Consider the following 18,382-nt stretch of genomic DNA (forward strand, 5'->3'; position numbering starts at 1 on the left):
GTCCATGGAGTCAGATGCCCTCAGCAGCTGGTCAGACAGCATCCCTTACAGGTTAGTGGCCTCCAGAACTTTCTGAGCCCTTGTGGAAGAAACCCAGAGCCAATCTGGAGAAAACAAGGAAAGGTAGGGCCCCAGGAGAGAGAGAGAGAGGTAGACTCCCTGTGGGCTGAGGGCAGAGGCTTAGAGCCCCAGCTGGAAATTATTAAAGGGGAAGAACAGCCTGGACATGAAGCCCCCTCAAAGGGTCCTGGAAACAATGGGAACATCCATGACTAGAAGACAGGGGGAGGAAACGCATGTATGGGGCGCTACTGGCTTGGTAGGATACGTTAGTGCATTCACATATGGCACAACACTACTGTTTGCAAGGACCTAAGGCTCACACTGGCATTCAGTGTCTAAACCCAATGCTCCCAACAGCCTGAGTCCATGTCTGCAGCTGAAAGAGTCAAAGAGCTTGCTCTCACCCTCCTTGGCCAATCACTGGGGTGATCTTCACGTGCTGTTGAATGCTGTCCCCGGATTTCCGTCTGGCATAGTAAACCCCCTGCCACTCCTACATAGACAAAGAGAGCTCTTAAGATCCTTCGGTTATGGTCACAGTTGCCCCCATGGAGTAGGTTGAGTCAGAATGTTTGCACAAGCTGCCCTTACATTGCGCCAAACTCTGCTGTACCACTGCTTCCACAGCAACACTGACACCATCACAAAGCTTCGACAAAACCACAGAGTCAATGCGTCCACTTGGCTGCCTGTCCTGGGCTCCAGGACCTTTGACCAGGGGGTCAAGTTACCTGCTACTAACCTTCTGCCATAACACTGAATTTGAGAAATCACTCTCAAAATCACCACCTATGAGCTCGACTTAGTATTTTTAGTGTACTGATGGGTAAACAGAGGCTCAGAGATTTTAACTAACTTAGCTTCATTAGGAAGTAGAGAATCTGATCATAAACTTGTATGTCTTTAACATTTCCTGAAGCCCCCAGATGGCTAACATTCTTGGAGTCTCTCAGCCAAGATGTTTAGAGCTACTCTGACTCTTCAGTTTCCACAGGTGCTGCCAAGAACAAAGCTAAGCCCTGGACCCTGGGAATCGGCTGAGAGAGCCAAGTGACATCAGGAGGAACCATGGAGTACCCCAACAATTCTTGGGAGTAACTCAGAGGCGGGCTCTCCTCCGTTTCTTGTCCCTTTCCTTACATATGATATGGCTGCATATGTACATTGGGCTAACAGGTGAGTGGTTGGATTCTTTTGCCAAACCCTTTTGGAGTAGTATATAACATTTTATATCTTTTTTAAGTCTCATTGCTCCAATTGTTTTAAAATCAACCTTGGTTATCTTTATAATCTACACATTTTTATCCCTATTGAATGGCCTTCTGTTCAACAAAGACAATGTTTATCAAACTATTACACAGAAGAAAAGGAAAATGGAAGACAGCAGGAGAGGAAGCTTAGAAGAAAGTACCCAGCCTATCCCAGTTTAGAGGGCCAGCACTCCTTTGGAGGAGAGGGCTACAGAGGAAATTCCTCTTGCACTTCTACCATGCCTTTGTCTCCCAGGATGACACAGAAGGCAGGAGAAGAAGCCGGGAGAGAGAACTACCTGTGGATTCTGAGCAGTAAAGAGCAAAGACAAGAGAAAGGGGCAATTTAAAAAAATAGACTGACATTCAATCCTACTTTCTAACTGATAGGCTGAAAAATACACAGTAGCTGTCTGGGTAGAACACTGCTCAAAGGTGGGCACAGTATTCCAGAAGTGACAGGTGGCATTTACTTACACAGGTAGCATGCATGTCCTTTCACGATTAACACTGGATTCACTGGAGATGCAAAACTAAACCATTATCTCCTTGCAAACAGCAAAAGGCTTTCACTTAATTCTGATATTATTAAGAAAGTAAACCTTACTGATGAGACACCAAAACTTCCAACAGCAGCAGCAGCAGCAACAGCAACAACAAAGCACGGGGGAGAGGGCTTTGGGACCAGCTTTGCCCATTCCACTCACCTTTCCCTTCTTGATGCAGGTATTAATGGTGTCCAGAAGGTCAGCCCGGTTCTTGTCACTCTTGGGCAGGTCAGCAAGTTCTTTGCCCAGTAGCTCCCCTTTGTGGTAGCCCATCATCCGCTCGAAGGCTGGGTTGACGTACTGTGAACAGGGTAGGTTACATATCAGTGTGCAATTCAGGGTACCCTGCTGAGACTCAGGACTATGGAGAAAGCAGTTCTAGCACCAATTGTGTTCCACAACAGGGGCCACAGGGCCCTCCTTCCCTGACCTCCACAGACCAGTAGCCTTCCTCCTAGATGGCCACTATTTAACTGCTGTCCTAAGTCCTCTGTGGGCAGCTGGAAGGAACTTTAGTTAGCAGGGAAGGAACAAGAAGGCCTTCCTTATCTAGTAGTCCAAATCTGTGGTGGACTTCACTCACCATCTGCCACCTCAAGAAACCAGGAAAAATCTGGAAGAAAGTAGAAATAAAAAATAGGGCTGGGGATGTGTAGCTCAGTGCTTGCCTCGCACACATGAGGTCCTGAGTTCCATCCTAGTATCAGAAATTTAAAAACAAATAGGTAATTAAGCCAGAGCTTAATTATTTCAACAGGTTGTGGCACTTATTAATCATAGCTGTAAGGCAGCAATTTGATCTCATATCTGCTGGTTTTCTACTTGCCACAATTTATTTATCGATGCTATGGTTGAGGTCACTTTTAATCTAATCTGAACAAAAAATATAGTTAGCCAGCACGGACAGGACAGCCTTGTAGAGCCGAGTACTAGTGGAGAGGAGGAGTATGCCACCATGCACTTGGAGGTCAGCAGACTCAGGAGGTTTCAGTGCAGAAATCTGCTATGATCTGGGGTTTAGAACTATTTTTTTTAACCTACTCGGCTCAGGCTTCCACTTCCATTTTCTTTTCAAAATGCACAGAATCAGATGAGAGGTCAAGAGTGGGGGACAGGCATTGTTGAATGTGGGGAAGGAGTGGCCACGCTGCACTTTGGTCATGATTTCTGTGGGTAAGGGTTCCATCAGAAATGTTCTCCCACACTCTAGTCACTCTCGTCCTCCACTGGGGCGATGGGTCACGAACTGGTTAATGTAAGGACACCTAGGGAGCTACTCCACTGGGAGCATAGCTTCTCTGAACATGATTAACCCCAGGAGCTGAAAAGGTCAAGAGGATGCTCTAGTCATCAGAGCTATGGGGATGGCTAAAGAAGAAAGCTGTGACATCACACACAGAGCAGGTATCTGCCCCCTTCCCGGGACAAGGTGGGGGCAGCCTGGCCCCTCCTCTCAGTATCAGCCTTCAGCCCCCTAGTGGGCCCTACAGGCTGCCAGGCTACCTGTAAGTCTCCCTCCTCTGGGCTTTAGAAAGCTTTAGGAGTCTGTGCCTGACTGATTCCCTGCTCCCCATCCTGCCCTATTCCCCTGTCTTCCTCTAGGAAAGGGAAGTAGACTCGGTCACTCCTAAGAGCTCCCAGTGACTCCTGTGAACACTAAGCTAACTACACTGAACTTAAGTTTTTGTTCATTTTCTATCCCACTGGACATTAAAATCCTCAAAGCCAAAGGCCATTTTAGAATCTTATCTGGCTGTTCCTGTTTATTTAGTAGATATGTGATAAGTAAATAGGTAATATGATAGAATGTAATGTTTCCTTATTTGTTGGTTAATACATACTTTTTTTCTTTTCTTTTTTGATGGTACTGGGGTTTGAACTTAGGTACTTGCTATGCGGGATGCTCTTCCACTTGAGCTCACCTCCAGTCCTTTTCACTTCAGTTACTTTCCAGATAGGATTTTGTATTTTTGCCCAGGGCTAGCCTCAGAACACAATCCTCCTAATCTCTGTCTCTAGATCAGCTGAGAGTGCAAGCATGTGCCACCCTGCCCAACCCTTCTTCCCTTTGCTTTGAATTGAAATTTGCATTGATGATACATCTTTAAAAGTAGCAAAAGGAGATCCCCTGAGAAAACCCCTGTAAAATCTTATTCCAGAATACATGCTTCCATTTCATTTCAGTGACCCTCCCTCCACCTCTACTTCACAGGCACCGTCTATTTTCCTGTGCCTGTTTATGCCTGTCTTTGGAAGAGGCTGAAAGATGATTTACGCCATAATGTGAAACCATCTCCGGACTAGGGATACGGGGTTGCTACCTACTGGTTGCTATCAACTCAGTTCCCTATTCAAACAATCATCAGTTAGATTACAAGTAGAAAAGGTGGGTAGAAGGCAGAAGCCCCTTCTCCTTAGTTTAGAACTCAGCTGCCCACCACAAAGTAGGGAGGCACAACACAAATGTGTTTCGTGGACAGAACTGACTGTTCAGTTCTAGATGTAAGTGGGGGAGATATGGGATTTGTGGGATTTGAGCCAAAGCTGTGGGCAGGTGAGCCAGAAATAAGCCAGCAATAGGAAGGAACCTTCAGTTCCATTTCAAGGAGCAGCCAGAAAAACAAATCCTAAAAATGCAGCCAAACAGGAAAGTAGTCAGGCTTTGGAGTCAAAAAGACATGGCTGCATGTTTGGGTTTCAATGCTTATTACTTCTTGGAGAAGTCCCTGGACCTTGCTGGGCCTCAGTTTACTCTCCTATACTGTGGGGCTACTGTTGCCAAATGGAGAGGAAATAACTCAATGAAAGTGATGCTGACAGAACCAGGTGGTGTGGGCTACTGACACCAGGGATCTGTGGGGATAGCAAGGCTTGGCTGTATATGAAGTGAGAGTGTCAGAAGAGACAAAAGAAGGCTCCTGTGGAGTTGACCACAGTATGTTGGTGTTCTAGTGGCCACAAGTACTCCTCACGTGCAAGGATACTCTGTAAACTAGCTACAGGCAGGCCACGGTCACAGAGAGGCCACAAAAGAACAGCTACATTTCAGAGGAACAGCAAATGAATGTTTATCTACCATACACATTCCCTTAAGAAGACATAGTGCTCTATAATTGGTATACCAACTACAGGCAAATAAATGAGATCTTCTGAATGATTTGTTCCCATACACATTTGCAAGTGTTTGCTCTACAATTCTGGTTTGCTTCTCTAAATTCTGTCTTGACAGATGACCCAGAGAATTTATGCCAACTCTGTCAAAGAAACCATAGCTTATGATCTGAACACATACATCTTATTCTTTATTGAGAATCTAATTCTTTTAAGTCTGTCAGTGTGCTTTACATAGTTTGATTCTCAGTTCTTCAAAGAAAATGTACTAATATGTGATAATTATGGGAAAGCACTTGTCAAAAAGGTGGCTCCAACTTGAAAAAGGTTACCTGAATCACGTGGTCATCGCTTGTTATTTCTATGGCTTCGTGACAGTGGTCTAATGCCGTAAACACTGAATTACAGGCCCTGAAAGATGCAAAAGACTGAATTAGTTGTCCTATAAAAGTCATTTGCATTTTGATGGTTAATTTAGCAAAGAAAAAAACAGATGCTAGATTCATTGAAGACATATACTTCTTATTACTATGATCTGACTATTGGCATCCCCTCAAAGTTCCTATACTAAAAATTGAATGCCCAATGCAATAGTATTAATACATGGGGCCTTTGGGAAGTGATTATATTATGAGGGCACTACCCTCACGAATAGGATTCGTTTCCTTACAGAAGACCCTTGCTCCCAATGCCTTTGAGGACATGGAATGTGTTATCACCAGACAATAAATCTACCAACATTGTGATCTTAGATTTCTCAGTCTCCAGAACTGAGCAATACATTTGGTTATTTATAAATTTCCCAACTTAAGGTATCTTGTTATGTAGTCCAAACAGACTAAGTCAGTTATTATGTTTTGAAAAAGTGAAGTAATCTTTCAAACTACCTACATAAACAACAGCATATATACCCATATGTATATTCAAAAAAGAACTGTAATTGCGTTCTGAATGGCTATGTGTATGCTGAATGGAGCTTCAACAGGGACACAGAGAACAAACACAGATGAAACTGTCTTGTAAGCCCCATATGTTTTATGTTGGTGACATTCCATTTCCTTCACAGAATTGGTCAGAGAACAGGGAAAGTCTCCATCACTTAGGAGGCTTTAAGTAGACCTAAATTGGCTCTGAGGTAGTCTAGCCTCTTGCAACAGACATAGAACCATCTTTTCTTCTTCTTATTTTTGTGATGCTACTTTGGTTCCAACCATACTCCCTGGCATGAAGAAAGGCAAATATGGCCGGATCTCCCAGAGCAGTACCTGTGCAGCCCTCCAGGTAGCCTGTCCCTTGCCAACCTTCCTGTATATCCTAGGACATTTGAAATCAGGCTCACAGAATGCAGTTATAATTTTAACTAACTTCTAAATCTAGAACCAGTTCAAATACAGTAGGTTAGTTACTACCCAATATGGCAAGAATGTAGCTAGGGCTCTGGTATTTGTACTGACTATCTAAAGAATCCCAGCAAAGGCTTTCTTACACATTACAAAGAGAAAAAAAGAAAAGCATTGATTTATTGCCCTGATATTTGTTCATACAAAACAAACTCTTCCGATGTTATTTTTTCCACTCATCAAGGGAGTCTAATTTTGCTGCTTTGTTTTGATCTGTTTATAAGGGAAAAGGCAGAAAGCATTGAGTGAAATTTGAGTTCGTACTTTTCCAGTTCTGGAATCTTGGGCAACTTTTTATCTTTGCTGGCCCTTGGGTTCCTCATTTAGAAAATGAGAAGACAAAGAATACGTATTCCACAGGGCTTTGTAATCATCAGAACATGATTTTTGCTAAGTATTTCTCAAAGCACTTGGGACTGTACTGAGTAAGAATTCAACATGTAGTAGCTGTTATTATTTGTTATCTAAGGCTTTTAAAAACCTTTAGTGAAAAGAAAAATGAATTATAGCTTGTCGTTTTTTCATGTGAATATCTAAAATGTCAAACCTGCATGGAGAGTGAAGGGTTTGGGCCCCGATAATTCCAGAGATGAGGATATCAGTGAGCAAGGGTCGGAAAGCAAATAACCATGTTCTGGGTGAGCAGAGCTAAGAATGGGACCAGCCTGACTCTGCTGGCATTCCTGAGTGGACAGATCATTGCTATATTCCAATTGTACCCATCCACCCAACTTCAACTGCATACTGTCACACTTCAGTATTTGTAAACATGGTGATTTGCAATAAGAAGGAAGAGTAAGAGAGGAAATCAGGGCCATTATAAACATGGTTTTTGAACTGCCTCTTGAGAGATAAGCAAGAGCCAGTGTGTGTGTGTGTGTGTGTGTGTGTGTGTGTGTGTGTGTGTGTGTGTGCATATGTGCACACACATGCCAATAATAGATCTTGTGGTCAGGACCTCAAGTTTCACTGAACTTTTTCATTCACAGTTGGTACTTTACTTGAGTCATACCTCCAATTCTGAGTTTTTGCTGGTTAACTGGAGAGAAAAGTCTTGAGGATTTGTCTAAGTGGGCTGGTTTCAAACCTTGATCCTTAGATCTCAGCTTCCTGAGTCGTTAGGATTATAAGTATGAGCTGCCAATGCCCAGCTAACAGCCAGTCTTATGAAAAGTATTTTCTGGATACCTGGTCTAGAATGGGCTCAGTTCCTTATCATAGAAAAGGACTTCTACTTTTCAGAAGTGCTGTGTGGCAATACACACTCTATGTGGGCCAATTTGTCAACTTTGAGAGCTGGATAATTAAGTTCTAATGAACACAAATTATCAAATGATACATTTCTCTCCTGCATAAGTGGTTTCTCTAAGGTACCCATATATTTCAACTAAGAGTGTAAACTGGTACTTTAGGCAATTATCATTTTATCAATTCAAGAAGTGGCCTTTGTATAAATCTGCAGAGCCAACGTCTAGGATTGGTCTATTAAACATTCATTTCATGATTGGCCACAAAACATAAAATCTTCAAAAAGTATAATGCCCAGTAGGAAAGAGCAAATTCTTATACTGACAGTTGACAGAAGATACTTAACAGAATAGGATATTCTTCTTCTTCCTGCCCTCACAGTGACAAACAGGGCAAACAACAATGTTTATTTGGGTTTTCGATCTCTCTACTTAAATAAACATGCAGCAAAATGGGACAGTCAATTTGTGTCATGTTGCTAGAATTTGGGAATCTAATTTGCTTATATTAATTATTCATATTCTCTAGGCAGGACAACCATGGCTTTATTAATTTTCTGTTCTTGCAAACCATATAACTATATCTCAAATGACTTTAGTTGATAGGTTTGACTTCCTTTAGGTTAAGAAGTCAGAAATTGGAAAAAGAAACACAAGAGAAAGAAAGGTAATGGCTGGGCGTTGGTGGCTCATGCCCATATCCTAGCTACTCAGGAGGCTAAGATCTGAGGATCACGGTTCAAAGCCAACTTAAGCAGGAAAGTCCACGAGACTCTTAGCTCCAATAAACTACCAGAAACCTGGAAGTGGTGCTGTGGCTCAAGTGGTAGAGCACTCGCCTTGAGCTGAAGAGCTGAGGGACAGCACCCAGGCCCAGAGTTCAAGCCCCATGACTGACAAAAAAAGAAAGAAAGAAAGAAAGAAAGAAAGAAAGAAAGAAAGAAAGAAAGAAAGAAAGAAAGAAAGAAAGAAAGAAAGGTAATGTAGGTAAGTGTGAAAATCCAGGAAGGATGGGCAATGGGACCATTTTCTGAGACTTTCTTAGGGGCCTTACAAGGACCCCAAGGGAGAGCCCAAAAGGGAAAGGCAAATGTAGGTGTCCAGATAGAATGTGTATCAGCAGCTACAATGGTATAGCAGGCACACACAATAACAAGCAGGACAATAAGCTCTATTCTAGCACTGTAGCCAACATGTTAACTTGCACAGCTATGATCATGTCAGCAGTCCTCTGGCTCCAGTGTCTTTCTTTTGTCAATGTAACTGAGCTAGATACGTGATCTCCTGTGTTTCTTTGGAAGGCACATGACACACAGACAGAAACACAGACACACAAATACCACTGAGAACAAAGGCAGAGCTAGGCAAGGTGGTGGCATGTCTATACTTATGAACACAAGTCCACAGCGGCCTTGAATGAGCGGAGTAGGAACCAGATGGGCCAGGGAATCACGGGCTTGCTACTTTCTGGCACTAGTCCTGGGGTAAGGATGCAAAAGGGTAGATTATTTTAAGTATTTAAGGCTCCGTGTATGTGTCTACCACAATAGCTGTCACAAAACACCCATGGGAGAATAAAAGCTCTACAAACATCCATTAATGCTAGTATTCCACAGAACACAAAGTCTGGTCCATCAGAAATGTTCCTTCTTTCTGAAATGAAGGGCTGCCACTGTCTTAAGATTGGGAATTAAAGAAGCATGATTAGTTGAGTAATTCCTAGACTGATGAATGATTGAAAGAATAGCTGGAACTGTATTAGTACAAACTGATCAGCTGAAACTCCTGGTAAATTATGTTGACTTTAGATAAAACAGGTCATTCCATGATAAAAAGGCATTATCCTAGAAGCTCTGCATTTCATGAGTTATTTTGCTTAGCAGAGAAATTCATCAAGTGTACACAGAAATGTGCACATCTTTAAAATTTATTCTACCTCAAGTCCTTTTTAAAAAATTAGACCACATCTTCTGTTTGGTTATTTCCTCTGGACCTACTTAGGGACTTGATTATCCAGGAGGAAAAGGCAAACATTGCAGGGGACCAGGCTTGCATCATCCTTTTGATAAGTTCAGACTCACATACAGAGGTGTTCAGCATCCAACACCATCATGCAGCACAGACTGTGTCCTTGTAGAATGACAGTCATGTTACATATTTAGCTGCAGCCGAGGGCGGAATTGTAGGGAAAATTCTTACATAATTAGACTATAATTATTCTGGCTTTGTATAATAAAGAGCTCATTTCCCAGTTTGTCACAAATGGTATAGCCACTTAGCTGCCTGAGGGTACAGGTAGATACTCTGGATGTCCCTGAATGCCCTCAAGAGCTGGAGGAAGGTCATGGTCAAGGTCACTGACTTCTCATCTGTTAGGGTTTGGATCTGGTATATCTGGGGAGATTCAAATCATATGTGTGCATGAAAATACCCAGATAGGGAAAAAGCTCAGGTTAGGCCAAGGAGGAAGCAGTCAAAATGCAATCAAGTGAGATGGTATTGAAAGAAAGAGGACAGAGAGCTAGGCAGGCTCTTCTTCCTGGTACCCCACCTCCCAAATTGCTGGGATTACAGCCATGTGCTACTGCAACTGGCCTATATTCTTTTTATCTCATTTAAAACCAGGAGAAACACTCCCCTCCCTCCGCTGAGGGGAAATAAAAACTATACACAAAAACATACCAAAAAGCACAAATTATAGAAGAAAAGACTATGTAATTTTCTGGAAAAATTCTATGAAGTTCTCTAAAACTAAAAGACATACAGACAAAAAGAAACCAAGGAATTTACCTTACTTAAATATTTAAAAAAATCTTTGGTGAGTTTTGTTCATCAAAGGCTTTGAAATAATCAGAATTTTTCAAATATCTGAATTACCACTGACTGGACATTCTTTTGAAACATTTTTCCACTGTTACAACCATCAACTTCTTATTCTAACATTATTCTTTAGCTTTCTCTAGTCACCAAAGAGGAATCCCCAGACCAAGTGTACCCAGGGAGACCTGCTGCTGTAGGTGTAAACCAACCTAGCAGCTGACTAGAGTGAGAAGCCATGCAGGAATTTTCCTGCTGGGTGCCAGAAAGCTGCAGGGGACTGGCCCTCTCAAGTAGGGGGTAGGGTTGGGTGGTAAGGTTGATGAGCCTCCTCTTGCCACTCCCCTCATCTCTGACTTGAACAGGGCAGTTGGAAAAAATTAGGGTCCTCAGAGCAAATCAGAGTAGAGCCTAAGCCAAACCAGGCAGGTGCTAGGACCCTGGCAGTCTAACTAAGCCTAGAGCAGAACAAGTCAGTCAGCAGCAACATTGGCTATTAACTGTCACTAGGAGACTCCCACCAGCACCTGAAAGCCAGTATAAGGAGCCTGCTCTTAAAGTGCCATATACCTATAGAGACCAAGGTCCCTTTCTTGAAGGTATCTCATGAATATTGAGGCCAGAAATAGATTCAGGAAATTACTACATAGCTATTTTCATAGTTAGCAGAGTAAATATACCCAATGGTTTGCCCTTACTAAAACAATCCGAGTTTATAAATGTGGAAAGTAGGAGATAGTTATTGCCAAAGGTTATTCTTTCTCTCTCTCTCTTTTTTATTGTCAAGGTGATGTAGAGAGGGTTACAGTTACGTAAGGCAATAATTACAATTCTTGTCAAACTTGTTATCCCTTCCCTTATTTTTTTCCTATTTTCCCTTTCCCCAACCCCCCAACAAAGGTTATTCTTAATCTTGATCAAATCATGCAAAAATTAAACCAGATTTTCCCAGGTTATGATTTTAAAACTGCTGAAAATGGCAGAAAATACTTCCAAAAGAAGAAATGATTTCAATTTAGGCCATTATGTCAAGGGAAACGCCAGTTTAAATACTGCCCCTGGCCACTTGGCATTATCCAGCTTAAGAACTTCAAAATCTATGGGATTCAGCCATGAGATGGTGAATATCAGCCTGTTGACAGGTAAGATTTTTCTAAAGAGTTTTTAAGCTGTGGTGCCACTGCATTTTGCTACATACCGTAATTTGAACTGTGAGCGAACTTCCCCGTGTTCTATTTGAATCAGTTCATTATAGCAAGCAATTATGCTGCTATTCTCCATAAATCTCTGAAAAGAAAGCAAAGATAATACATAAGACATTTCCAATTATTTCTTAGAGAGTCAAGTAGAGAAACTTAACAGCTGTTCCTACCACCAGGTAACTGTTATGTAAGATGTCTAGTAAGTAGGATGAGAGGAAACAGAAAAGTTGTCAGGGAGTTTGAAATGCTTGTTTGAATGCGTGAGAAACAACAGAGCAGGCAATACTTATACTTACACTGCCTTTATAACAAAGGTGGAATAAACTTCATTATGAGTAATCATAGGAAAATAAATACACAAGAGCACAATATGCTTCCCCAACCATGTACTCATTGCTATTTCATATTGTACTAATAAACATCACTGAAACTCAATCCCAGCATATTCATTGTGTGCTACATTGCCAATGAACTCATTGTAGGAAGTGGTTATTCTGCTTCATTCTGAATTTTGTTAGTGCTTAATCCACAGCTCATTTAAAAAACCAGTAAACTTAGTCAGGTGTGGTTCCTCACATTTATAATCTCAGCTACTTAAGAGACATAGATGATCAGGAAGATCACTGTTTCAGGCCAGGAAAAAAGTTAGAAAGAACCCATCTCAACCAATAAGGCTGAGTATAGTGTTACATTTCTGTCATCCTAGCTATATGAGTGGTTTAAACACGAGCATCATGATCCAGGCTGGCCCTGGCCCCCCAAATATATATATATGAGACCTTATTCAAAAATTAAGTAAAGCAAGTGGGTTAGAGATGTAACTCAAGTGGTAGAGCCTGAGTTCAAACCCCAGTACTGGCAAAAAAAAAAGCAACAAACAAAACATTAAGCTAAACAACAAAAGATAAACAACTCAGTGAAAAACTGGGATACATATTTGATAAGGTATGTCTCTAAGAAAATAAACAAATGGGCAGCAAATAGATGAAAGATGCTGTATTGTCAGCCACTTAAGAAATGCAATCAAAAGCACAGTGTAGTCATTCCACAGCCAAGGAGATGGCTATACTAACAAGGAGAAAATGGGCACAGGTAAGGGTGTGGAGAAACAGAACACTTGAACACTGCCAGTAGGAATGTGAAATGGTTTAGTTGCTGGGAAAAATACTTGGGGAATGAGTCAAAAAATTTAACACAGAATTTCTGTATAATCCAGGGAAGAATATACCCAAAGGACTAAACATGGAGACTCAAATACTTGTATAAACAGGACCCTAGTAACATGATTCATGATAGCCGAAAGGTAGAAGTAGCCCAAAATGTCCATCAACAGACAAATGTATAAACAATTTATGATGTGTACATATAGTGAAGTGTTACTCAAACATAAAGCAGGAATGAAGTATTGATACATGTTGTATCATGTATAAACCTAAAAATATTCAGTGAAGCCAGGTACCAATGACTTACACCTTGTAATCCTAGCTACTCAGAAGGGTGAGATCTGAGGATCATAGTTTGAAGCTAGCCTGGGCAGAAATGTCTATGAGACTCTTATCTCCAATGAACCACACACACACACACACACACACACACACACACACACACACAGTGACAGTGGAGCTGTGATTCAAGCAGTAGAGAGCTAGCCTTGAGCACAAAAGCTCTCAGAAAGCACTCAGGCCCTGAGTTTAAGCTTAGGACTGGGGCACATTCTTGCACATGCACTCTTGTGCACGTGCACACACACACACACACATCAGTGAAGATAACAATCATCTATAAAATAGACACCAAAAGTCATATGTTGTGATTCTATTGACCTGAAATCTGTACGGTGGATCTATCCATAGAACCCAGACTGGGGATGTCCAGAGCTGAAGGAGAATTCGAAGTGACCACTTAATGGGAAAAGGTTATAAAATGTTTTAGAACTGCATATAGGTGGTGGATACACAACTGTAAATATGCTAAATGTCCATTTTAAAGTAGTTTATTCTTTCTTTCCCTTGTTTTATTATCTTTAACTAGTTGTACAATGTTCAGTTTGCCATGCCTATCAATGTGTACAGTGCATCTTAATCATTCTCACTTGCAGCTCTTTCAATCCCACCTGTCCCCTCAAGTTTCCGAGTTCCATCTTTATGTGTGCACATTGAAAATTGTGATTATATTCACTCACCACTCCTCTCCCATTCATTCACTCCCTCCCCTTAACCTTAGCCACCCTCAGACAAGACATGTTTCAGCTAGCATTTTCTTAAACTGGCTGTTAACTGTTCAAAGACGTTATACCAAAAAAATCCACCCTACCTAGACCGTACTTCAGTCAGTGTGTGTGTGTGTGTGTGTGTGTGTGTGTGTGTGTGTGTGTGCTGGTCCTGGGTGCTGTCCCTGAGGTTTATTTGCTCAAGGTTTGCACTTGACGGCTTAAACTACAACTCCATTTCTGGCTTTTTTTGGAGATAAGATTCTCATGGACTTTCCAACCAGGGCTGGCTTCAAACCATGGTCCTCAACTCAGCCTCCTGAGTAGCTAGGATTGTAGGAGTGAGCCACTGATGTTATGGACTCTTTGATGGGTGGAACCATGTGTCAGGCAGTTAGAGAGTTCTGAGTGACTAGCTAAGGCTTTACTTTTAATTTTATTTAGAAATACTTTTTAGAAAATAATGGTATTTACAGGGAAATGGATGGAACTAGAGTGAATTATTTTGAGTAAGGTAAGCCTAGAACAGAGACAAACGGCACATGGTCTCCCTGATATATGGATGATAAAGCCAAAATGCAAGGAGATACGACAAAGTAAACAGGACCTCCAGAAACAAAGGACAGTCACTCATTTTGTCATATCATTGCTAAATGACTCCATGTTCTTGACCATATATATTGTATATATATGCACGCAACAGAGGGAAGCCAGGAGGAGGATGCAGAGTAAGTGGGAAACGGAACAACATACAACGAAGGGGCCCATCAGCTGCACTGGACATAGAAGAAAAAGAACTAAGCAACCAAAGACAGTGATGGGAAGGGAGGAATGAGAGGGAAAGAGGGAAAGCTTACACTAAGCAAAAGGAAAGAAATGTAAACATCACCTGATGTGGGAGAAACACTTGAATTGTCAAAGCTCAGAATTCACAAACTTTATAAACCATGATAAAGACAATTTGCCTTGTAAAGGTTAAAAAGTGTTTGTGACTTTAACTAAGTATCACTATTCAACAATAATGTGAAATATATGAAATTTATGTAATCACCTAATCTCAATTTTTTAAAAAAAGAAAATAAAAATGAGAAAAGGGATGGGTTAGGAGCCATGGGCAGCAATGTTGCCAGACACCTTGTATTCATATACTGTTTTGTAGAATGGGAACTTCTTTGTACAACTACTTCAAGATAACAATAATTAAAAATGTTAAAAAAATAGTAGTCACAGAGTCGGCTAGAATGTTCAGATGAATGACTATGAAAAGAGAAAATGTACAAATCAGGGAGGGGAAGGGAAATAACAAAATGTTGAAACAAGGATACAGGATGACCCATTATAACAATGACATGTACAAGACACTATGTTGAAAATGAACTTTACAACTTTGCAGGGGGGTGAGGGATGAGTTGGGGAGGTGGAGAGGGAAGAGACAGTAGGGAAAAATAAAGGAGGGGGTAACAATGTTTGACAGGAAATGGACTCATTACCTTGCTCATGTAACTTTAATCTCTCTGTACAGTATCTTTACAATAAAAAATATTTAAAACTAAACAAAATAAAATCTCTTTTTCAAAAAAAGAAAATACCCTTTAGAGTTAAAACATTCTGTAATACAGTAGATTATGCTAAAGTTGGCATGATGGAATTGACTAGAGGAGTGATCAGATCATCCCATATGCTGATGGGCAGTGTGGCTAATGTGCTCTGTGGATTCTCAGACTGTGTCTTTCCTTACCCCAAACTTCTTTGACCCTAAAGGCTATCTCTGTGTAGTACCTATGAGCATTTGGAATACTGGAGTCACCTGGGACAGTGTGGGCAATAAACTTTAGAGAACCCGGACAAGAGTTTGGAGTTAAGGCTAAACGGCATGGTTGAGTTCGCTGTGAACATGAGCTCTGGCTAGCTATTTTGTTGTTTTGCCCTTGTTTCCATCTTTGAAAAAATGGAGAAAGTATCAAATCCCTTATTATGTTGAGGAGGATTAAGTAAATCACCTGGAACTGAGCCTGACAAAAAATGAATTATAGTTCCCTAGTCCTCATCCACAAGCAGCCACTCAGGGGAGAATTATGCCCCACAGCTATGCCCTGGCATGCCCAGCACATTACTTTGCACACAATCAGCTCCAGAAATACTTGTTGAGATGAATAAGCATTATTTCAAACAGAAAAAGGAGGCACACAAAGGTTAATATAAGGTTAATCTTGCAAAGATACTAGTTTCTAGAAGGCTTAGTGTGGAGTATCAGCATAGTTGATCACATACTCAAGCTCCAAAGGCTGGGAGGGGAATCGTTGCAGGACATTTGATAGCACAACATGTTCCTGAATCCTCACTCAGGGACCATAGACTGAAGTGCTGGCCTCTCAGCTAGCAACACAGGCTGAGTTTTGGCAAATGATTTAGTACAATCAAAACAACCCAGGGAAGGCAAGAAGAGCTGGCATATTTGGATAGAGAGTTGCCAAAGACAAGATCTTCTTCAGTAAAGGAAAACAGCCACCTGGAGATCTACCTCAGCTGTTCCTGAGCCACAGTAAGACAGGAAAGCCACCATGGGGGCTGTGTGCTCCCCTTGGCTAGGGCTCTCAGGACTGAAGTACCCTGACCCAACTGGTGAATGGTCTTGACCAGATTAGACCCAGCACAGAGGACAGCCGGCAGTCCTGACAGAGGTTGCCTATCATGTTCCCACTAAGGGTCCATTCATTGTGGGTGACTGCTAAAATCAGTGACTGGTCTGGATGGAGGGAAATGAAACCTTCCAGAACAGACAAGTTAGAAAATATAAAAGGAAACAATAAATTTTTGTTAGATTCTCTTGAGTGTTTGCCCTTATGATTAACAGTTGTTTCTCCTAAGCATGTGAGCAGATGTTCAATCTCTACCTTCCAGTCAAGAGGCTATTGCTTCAAACAACACCAGTCTCTAAACCAGTTGGAAGAAGGATCACTGAACTAAAGCAGAATTCCAAAAGGCCACTCAACAGTTCATGCTCTGAGAGTCGAATTGAAAAGGTCAGTGTGTGTGTGTGTCTGTTTGTGTGTGTGTGTCTGTTTGTGTGTGTGTGTGTCTGTTTCTGTGTGTTTGTGTGTGTGTGTATGTGTTGTGTTGTGTGTGTGTGTGTGTGTGTGTGTACGGGGGTGTCCGTATGACATAGAAGATCTATGAAGCCTGTGAATAATTTTAACTTTTTTTTTTTTTAGAAAATGAATGAACAAGAAAATAAGCCCTACTCACATAATTTCTTTGCTAATTTTCCTCTACAATCCCAAACTCAGGATTGTTTGCAGAACCAAATATTACTGTTGTGAAAAGAGATGACAGACACCGAGAAGTGTTAGGCAGCTGTGGAGTACTGCTCACAATACACACATATTTCTGCTACACACTGTGATTTACTACGTTGCCTTCAGCAGCGCTGCTGCTTCCAGGTTTACCAATACACAGAGCAACCACCTCACAAAGGCAGTTCCTGCTTCTCTGGTCTACAACCAAGAGGGATTTTGGTTTTAACCTCAGAAGAGCAAAATATCATACCCAGAGCACCAAAGGAATTTTCATAATTCACAAGGTGCAGGTGGTACCTTATTTTTGAAAAGATGTATTCCACCATCTCTTTGATCTGCCATTACTCCTTTCAAAAGTCCTTCTGATACAAGGCAAGCCCGGCTGTTCAGTTTGATGTTAAATCTACTTGGAATAATGAAGCTCAATCTTTTAAGATTGAATATTGTGAACTTGCATAAGTCCAGCCTAGGATCTCTATACTATTTTATCCAAAAGTTAATCTTTTATTTTTAAAAGAAGACAAAGATACCTATTATTAAAAATCTAAATATATAAAGATCTTCCATTACTTCTCTAAATGAGCTTTTTAAATATAAAATATACTTCTTTTTTTTAACATTACTGTTTAGGTTATCTTTTTCTACTCCTTTTTTCCCCTTTATTTTAATTAACCCCCATATTTACCTAGGCACTGATGGCTCATTCTTACAATCCTAGCTACTCAGGAGGCTGAGATCTGAGGATTGAGGCTTGAAGGCAGCCAGGGCAGAAAAGTCTATGAGTCTTTTATCTCCAATTAACCACAAAGATCCAGAGGTAGAGCTGTGGCTCAAGTGGTAGAGCACCAGCTTTGAGGGAAAAAAAAAGCTAAAAGACAGCACCCATAGCCTGAATTCAAGCCCTAGTACCAGCACACGCAAACAACAACAACAACAACAACAACATTTGCTTTCAATTTGCATGCATGCAGCTATGACCACAGTCAAATTTCCAGTTTCACATAACTGTTAAGCCCAGTTATCTAGTTCGGGGGTAAATCTCCTTGAAATAATAGATCTGTCTCAAGATGAATATCAGTATTTTTCACATAGTTGTGATTCAAAGACTTTTCCTTTGTAGTGTTCATGGTATAAACCTGGCCTATAAGCTCTGGTGGGTCTTGGTGAACACAAAGCCAAGTGCCAATTTGGTGGACTTGTTTCTTTTTTTTTTTTTTTTTTTTTTTTTTTTTTTTTTTT

General features: G+C 41.1%; 1 protein-coding gene across 1 annotated transcript in view; it reads right to left on the reverse strand.

Moving 5' to 3' along the window:
* Pde8b (phosphodiesterase 8B) overlaps positions 1–18,382 on the reverse strand; it is a 185,881-nt gene that overhangs the window by 45,881 nt on the left and 121,618 nt on the right. Inside the window, exons 6-8 of the mRNA XM_013015938.1 lie at positions 11,635–11,723; positions 5,305–5,383; positions 2,021–2,161 (exon numbers count right to left, since the gene is read on the reverse strand). Coding sequence (XP_012871392.1) covers positions 2,021–2,161; positions 5,305–5,383; positions 11,635–11,723 — 309 coding nt within the window. The remainder of the gene's footprint in view (positions 1–2,020; positions 2,162–5,304; positions 5,384–11,634; positions 11,724–18,382) is intronic.

This window comes from Dipodomys ordii, unplaced genomic scaffold, assembly GCF_000151885.1.
Source record: "Dipodomys ordii isolate 6190 unplaced genomic scaffold, Dord_2.0 Scaffold28, whole genome shotgun sequence".
In the NCBI taxonomy this organism is placed as follows: domain Eukaryota; kingdom Metazoa; phylum Chordata; class Mammalia; order Rodentia; family Heteromyidae; genus Dipodomys; species Dipodomys ordii.